The sequence below is a fragment of the Echiichthys vipera genome (genome assembly GCF_963691815.1).
Source record: "Echiichthys vipera genome assembly, chromosome: 23".
Classification (NCBI taxonomy): Eukaryota; Metazoa; Chordata; class Actinopteri; order Perciformes; family Trachinidae; genus Echiichthys; species Echiichthys vipera.
In genome coordinates, this window is record NC_139848.1 from 4,475,805 (window position 1) to 4,483,597 (window position 7,793).

Genomic DNA, 7,793 nt, shown 5'->3' on the forward strand with positions numbered 1-7,793 from the left:
ACATTTTAGTGGAAAGTTTTAGATCGTGCAAACAGTGAATCATTGAGTTTGGAGTTCCCTGAACAAGGAAACAGACACTGATGCTACTGGAGATGCAAATGAATAAGAGACACAGCCTAACTTGTCCTGGTAACTATCCTGCCGTTGTCCCTCGCTTGAATCGGCCTCAGTTCACCTTCTTACTGACTTAACCGTTGTTCGCCTGCTTCCCAAGATCACTTTGTTCACTTCAGCAGGGGATGTGGCTCATTTGTTACACCCATTACAAAGGGATTACTTTTGGAAAAGTGCCGCATGTTGACCTTAATACATCACGTGGATGATAATGGAGGAGACCCAAGAGAAGGCAGAGTATTTTATGATTGACAGCTACTTTCATCCACTGTAATTAGCCAATTTATCAAATAACAGTGATAATAGTTATATATCCTTCCCTCTCTTCTTGTCTGCTTCATTATTATTAGATGTGCTGCTTAAAACACTTGAATTTTTCTCCCTTAAGTGACGTAAATGTGTTGTTTCCTAGTCAAGGTTTTTCACTTTCACTGTTTTTCTTCAGTGGTAACCGGCTGATCGACGAAACTATATTCTGCCGAACAGCCCCACACTGTACGTAAGAACATACGCAGAGGAAGTTTAATCAGCTGCAATTAGTTTTTGTGCATTTTTTTGTGTTTTCTGAAACAATTAGCAGCGATTTTTAATAATCAATTAATCGTTTGGGTTATTTACAAAGCAAAAAAGGGAGATTGTTGGTTATGAAACTTCAAAATGAAAGGAAACTACAGACAGACTATTATGTATTTATTTGACTGTGTTATTCTGTTTGATTTCTCATGTGGTTCTAAAACATCCCAGAGAGCCACGGAGGCAGGAAGAGCCCGAGTGTCCCCAGCAGACACACGATAATGAACATCCAAAGGAAGATCCGGTCTACAACCATGGCAACATACTTCCAGTCCTCCTTCACCTGCAGAGATGGAAAAGACAAAAGAGGAGCAGAGGTAAAATCAAATCACTTCTGTCAACAACAAAGAATCACGTCATCACTCACTGAGAAGTCTGCATCTTCAGCTCTGAGGTGATCTGCGATGTAGGTCACCCCCTCCAGGGCGGATACCACCGCAGGAGACGCAAGAGAGGCCGATGGGCTCTGCATCAAACCATGCACCGCAGGAGGGGTGTCCCAGTCCAAGCTGAGAGAGGAGTGTCTCTGCGGGAGGAGGATGTAACCGAGAGATGGAGCAAAAGGAGGAGAGAGGGGAGAAATCCTCGGCCGACCAGCTGCCTTCATGCCAAACCTCCCCAGACGACCTGCGCTTGTGTAACCGTGAAGGTCACAGTAGTGAATTTCATCTCCCGTATCCAAGGAGTCGAGCTGGCTGTCGCTGTCATCATCACCCTGGTAACCATGGAGGTCTATGTCAGACTCCTGAGTGACCCAGGTGGAGGAGCTGTGGGAGGGGCCTGGCGTCCGGACAGGGTGGAGTTTATCAGCCAGGTGGCGCGGCCTAAGACAACAACACATCAGTGAGCATGTTGTTCAACTTAAAATCCTATTTAATATTAAACAAAAGCTTCACCAAGACAATTAAAACCTTTACAGGTGGCAAAGTTGGTTAACAATAGATCGAAATAATGAGATTTTAACAATATAATCACGGTTTCACTGACTTAAACAACTATTATTATTATTATCAGTTGCAATGACCCTTAATAAATTAAACAGAAGCTTTTTTATTGGATGAAGAAACACTGAAATCCCTTTTGAAATGTACACAATGTGATAACCATCGGTAAACCGCGAAACTGTTCTATTGCTGCATCCCATAAAGTGTAATACAGAGGAAGAAGGGAATGATTTGGACTTTGCATTCACATACAGTAGCCTAAACATTGCCGCCTTCATGTTTTCTCAACTTCCAGACCTGACACCGTGCTCTGGACGCTTCATGCACAGCCAGCGTGGCACTGCAGACAGGAAGAGCCTCCGAACCCATCGAGGCATGGTGTGAGTCGCCGACGAGCGATGGTGCACGTTGAGCACAAACACAGTGATGACGATGGACAGCGTGACGAAAATCATCGTGAAGAGCAGGTACTCCCCGATCAGCGGTATGACCAGCGACGTGGAGGGGATGATCTCGGTGATGAGCAGCAGGAAGACGGTGAGCGACAGCAGCACAGAGATGCACAGTGTGATCTTCTCGCCGCAGTCCGACGGGAGGTAAAAGACCAGGACGGTGAGGCAGGAGATGAGGAGGCAGGGGATGATGAGGTTGATGGTGTAGAACAACGGCAGGCGACGGATGACAAAGTAGTAGGTGATGTCGGGGTAGATCTCGTGGCAGCAGTCGTATTTCTTGGTGTTGTAGGTTCCCACGGCGTTGACGATCGCCCACTCTCCGCTCTCCCAGTAATCCTAGGAATGACATTTGTTTCTAGGGATGAAAATGTTCAGACTAAAATATCTATTTGATGCATTTTATATAGACATTTATGCTCCACAGAGGAGGACTCAACAAGAACATGAACCTCTAATCCTGGAGAGGTTTCGTGTCTTGAAAAACGAATTCATGCGTTTTGTTTTCTCCGATAGTTGATGCTGCATTAAACAGCAACAAGCGGAGAATTGTCCTGTTCATTAGAAAAGCAAGCATCCCGAATGTTTAGCTGGCATCCTTCTGCAAAACAAAATCTTAGGAAAAGATGCGTGAAGCGTAGATAACAGCTGGAAAACCACAAGAGAACAGAGGCGCCACTTCTGGCTACAACAACCTTCAAGTCCACCGTGTTCTCAATGGGCTCCAGGTCGATCTTGGCGCGGTCGTACGTCCAGGAGCCGAACTTCATCTTGCAGCTCTGCTGGTCGAAAGGGAAGAAGGTGACATCGATGGAGCAGGAGGACTTGTAGATGGCCGGGGGCACCCAGCGGACACGACCGTTGTGAAACACGTGGGCCTTGGTCATGTGGGTGACGGCGAAGTCTCCATCAGCACTGGAAAAAGAAGAAGAAGAGGGGAGAAACATCGAATTGAGACAGGAAATGTTGAAACAAGGCGCCCAACTTTCCATCCATAAACCCTACACTATCCCCCTTTTACACCGGCTATGTTTAATAATTGATTAATGAATCTTAACTACGCTGTATTCATGATGCAAGCTCATTTACACAAACGCTGAAGGAGGAGAAAGCTTTGTTTCCATCCAGACACATTTAAGGTTTAGTACTTCCTCGGGGGCCCTGAGGGGAGGAAACCGGAGTCTGGCTTAAAACTGTATGATGCAAGATCACAGCAGAGACGCAACAGAGCCAGGATCATTTATTCAACACGATCATTTGCATGCATCGTCAATTGGTATGCAGGAATATGCAGAAATGGTATCATTACGCTTTTTGGCTCCATATGAGTGACCTACCCTGCTCGTACGGCTCTTCAGAGGATGAGGACATTGCTATGGATCAAGCGGGTAATTGGTCACTACAGACAATTTCCCGCTCCGCCTACGGAAAGTCATGTCCGTTTAAGTGTGTCCTTGGACGATAAACAGGGATCAAGGAACGAGACTGAAACACTGGACTTCCTTAGAACGAAGTCTTCGCTTGCATACATTAGTTTTCATTCTACAAAGTTACATAATTAAACTAAACTCCTCAATAACTAACAGGGATTTGTGCACCTGAAGCAAACTGTGACTGCGTATGTTTTTACTTGTTGTACAGCACAATGTCGGGCACCCAGATGAGCTCAGACGGGACTCTGATGGACGTCACATTGTCGAAATCGGACGGGTTCCACTGCAGTTTGTAGTCAGTCCACTCCTGCCAACACAGACACAGTTTTAAAGACCCCAAGAACACGTTTAGTTTCCACACTTGTACGGCCAAAAGGCCAAACGATGATGATTTCTCCTGTACCTGTTTCAGCCACACGTTGGTCGTCATCATCTGATTTTTCTCATCCTGTTTTGGCGCCAAACATTAGAGATAAGATCAGGTAAGAAGGGATTAACTCTAATTATTAGACTCTTACATATTAGAATGAATGAGTGTGGGGGGTTCCCACCACGTCTATCAGCTGTGCGATGGAGAGACCGAACTTGACAATGACCACGTCAGTGATGTTTCGCGCCGGACGCGTCCACTTGCTGTAGCCCCCAAACAAGCTCCTGAAGAGCTGGTCCTCGGTGTGAACGGGACTCCAGTGTTCAGTCAGCACTGACAAATACACAGACAAGGGACGGACACAGAGAATTATCTGCATGTCAAGGTCTTTAACAGGTTATAGGCTTAAACACGAGACATAACGTGTGATTAGTGAGCTTTAGAGGTGCTGATAGGTGGATTTGTTACCTTAAGCTGTAGCCTCATACTTCCCTCATCAAGTATGACTTTGACTGATCAATTAAGCATTAGTAAATTATTTAATAATCATTTTAATAATACAGGAAATCACAATGCAGTTGTGCCAAGAGGCATCCGTACTTTTAAATATCTTGTGTTTATGCACTCAAACACAGGATTTCTAAACTCCTTTAAGCTGTTTTAGTTTAGATTTTAACCCATTCATAGTGTCTCTGCATGATTTATCTCCTTACCTTCATCTCCCTCCATGGTTTTAAAGGGCTATTCCCTTTATAGCCCCTTGTTTCTAAGCCATTACAGTGGAGATAGTGAGTAAATGTGTCCTCTCTCTGGGGAAAAAGCAATTATCTGAACTTTATTATTCATAAAATGTAACAGGTTCAGACTGCGATCTACTGCACATCATTTAGTTTTATGTCACACAGGGAAAAAATCATTAAAGATAATTGAACTTAATCAACAGTTATCACTCATCAGGGCGCCTGAGATAAACCTCTCTTATTTCAAGTGTTCGACCTTTTGTGTCGGACGGGGTTTGCTTTGTCCCGCACGTTAAATGAACAAAAGAAAATCACCTTTAGGAGCAGTGATCTCTCTCCTTCCCTCTGTCTCCTCTGAGTACGCAGCTTTGAACTGTCTGGCAGCTAATCTGGCAACACCAGAGCGCCATTTAAGATTAGCCAGAGCAAGAACCGACGAGCCGAGAGCACAAAGGATGAGAATGTGTAATGCCAGTTCTTGTGATTTTATTGGCTATTTATAACTGACGCTGCAGGTGAGGCTCTGCCAGTGGAGGAGATGCATGTTGTTGGGTTACGCTGCAGTTTGAGTCTCAGGAGTCAGACTTTTCTCAGTGTCTTCATGCAAACTACGTTTCATTTACGACAAATGATTCTGCTTAAATGCTTCAGGTGTAGAAAAATATTCTCTCGTCTGTCCTGATTCATCTCATCTCATCTTCAGCCTCTTATCCAGGGTCGGGTCTCGGGGGCAGCAGCTCTAGCAGGGGACCCCAAACTTCCCTTTCCTGGGCCACATTAACCAGCTCTAACTGGGGGATCCTGAGGCGTTCCCGGGCCAGTGTGGAGATCTAATCTCTCCACCTGGTCCTGGGTCTTCCCCGAGGCCTCCTCCCAGCTGGACGTGCCTGGAACACCTCCCTAGGGAGGCGCCCAGGGTTCATCCTTACCAGATGATCCTGAACCACCTCAACTGGCTCCTTTCAACGCAAAGGAGCAGCGGCTCTACTCCGAGTTCCTCACGGATGCTGAACTTATAAAATGACTGTTGTTTTCAGTCCTTCATTTCATCACACTTTGCACTTAGACTATGGCAGATAGTTTCTAGAAGTTACATAATCACAAGAAACATCACATCAACATCAAGTATCATAGGTTCCTCTTGTTTATTATCAGTTTCACTAAAAATTCAACTTTTTTTTATGTCATCTAAAATGTTTATAGAGAGTTTTGAACTCTCTGTAAATGCAACTTAACGTTGGGGTAAAGTAAAGTATGTCCTGAGTATCATGATCACATCCAAGAAGCATAAACCCTCTTCATCCATATTATAGACTTTGAAATTTGGGGGAATTTGTTCGGTTTAAAAACGACGTGAACGCACGTTGTGTTGTACTTGTGTAACGACTGAAACCTCCTGCACAATAATTACATCTTCATGTAATTTAGCAGGAGTCGTTTTCGTTGTTACTAAGTGACATCAGTAGGTACCAGGACTCTGCTCTCAGGAATAATATTGTACATTTCAGACGTAAACTGTTATTATGAGGATTATCACGGGAGATAGAAACGCTTCAGGTACTCGTGAAACAACAACATGACACTGCAGAGGGTAAAGTCATCTCCAAATATTATAAAGTCACTATTAAGGGGCAGAAGCACCCTTTAAGTCCCATATATTACAAGAACATTGTTAAAAACCTTTTTATTTAATGACATTAGGTGAACAGCAGCAGTACTATAATAGATACTGCAAAGAAAGATGCATAAATATGAATGAAGTATTATAAAGTCAGTCCCAGATGTGATCAAATCACTATCAAGTGGCAGAATCACCCCGTTAACCCTTCTCTACACTATCACAACATCATATCAGTGCACATTAAACATATTTATAGAGAAGACTAATGCTCTTATTTACTATAAGAAGGCTTTTAAATGCACATATACTCCTGAGGTAAATACTTTCAGCCTATAAAAGTCCCAACATGATTGACTAACGTGCTGATAGGAATATTAAGAGAACATCAGCTATCATGTTTTAATAAACTACACAGTTAAAGCAAATATCAGCAGCCTGCAGGTTAAAAATCCAGCTTGATTACAACCCCATCCTTAAAGCTGCGGGATCACCGCCTCACTCACCGGAGCTGATGCAGATGCAGCAGCAGAGAAGCGCTGGAGTCCAGGGGAAATCTCTTTTCAGCTCCATTTGAATCCTCACACACTGATTTTGTTTAAATAAATTAAAAATCTCAGGATGCCTTAAAAGTGTGCAAGTGCTTTTGTTTCCCCAGCGTTCATCATCCAGAGCAGTCCTTCAACAGCTGGATGAATCAAACCCTCCCAACATTATCATATATATATATATATATATATATATATATAAATATATATGTGTGTGTGTATGTGTGTGTGTGTGCGTGTGTATATAACTGTCATCAGCACGCGAGCACATCTGAACGTACACCTATCATGATGTTCCTATCCAGGCTGGACTTATTCTGCATTATGATCATGTTATTATTCAAATATGAAAGTAATTATCCTGCATGCATGTGCAGAATTAAAGTTGTGCAAACATCTATGCATCACAATTAATTAATATAAGATAAGAATAACATCTGGGACATCCTGTGATTTTCTAGGCTGCTTTTACAGACTTCGTTTTGCCTTTAATGTAATATTGTTACACTGCAGTGGGCTTCTGCTGCGTTACTCAATACATATGTCTTTCCTCACTGCTCCTGACTGTAATGACAGGTATTGTGACACAGGTGGGATCAATAACAATAATGACGGCTGATTGCATTTAGGAGGTCTGCTACTGCGCATGCTCACTCACAGACAAGGAGGCATCGTTAATGTGATTATTGACACGCGCTTCTCCTGATTAAAAGAGATATCTGCTGTAAATAGAGTCTATGACGCCACCAAGCGGTCGTCCACATCAGCTGCAGCTCCGACATTCATCCATCTACAGCAACTGGAGACCAAATGATAATAAGTTATGATTTTAGGAATTATTTATTAGGAACAGGTGAAGAAAGAATAGAACAGTGACATGACCAGGAAATCCACATTAGAGATATTATTATTACTTATTATAAATAAAGGATATTTGCAATAATATATATGAGCAGTAATGATGATAGAAGTATGAATAATAATAATAATAATAGCAGTAG

The 7,793-nt window shown here is 43.0% G+C and overlaps 1 protein-coding gene across 1 annotated transcript; it reads right to left on the bottom strand.

Moving 5' to 3' along the window:
* Window positions 1-844: 844 nt before the first annotated feature.
* LOC310964730 (neuronal acetylcholine receptor subunit alpha-2-like) lies at window positions 845-4,190 on the bottom strand (the record flags this gene model as incomplete). Its single annotated transcript, XM_083937986.1, has 7 exons — window positions 4,068-4,190; window positions 3,920-3,964; window positions 3,714-3,823; window positions 2,779-2,998; window positions 1,929-2,422; window positions 1,055-1,511; window positions 845-970 (listed from the first exon to the last, which is right to left on the bottom strand). The coding sequence occupies exons 2-7, from the start codon at window positions 3,947-3,949 to the stop codon at window positions 845-847; spliced, it is 1,437 nt and encodes a 478-aa protein (XP_083794112.1). The 5' UTR covers window positions 3,950-3,964; window positions 4,068-4,190.
* Window positions 4,191-7,793: the final 3,603 nt, after the last annotated feature.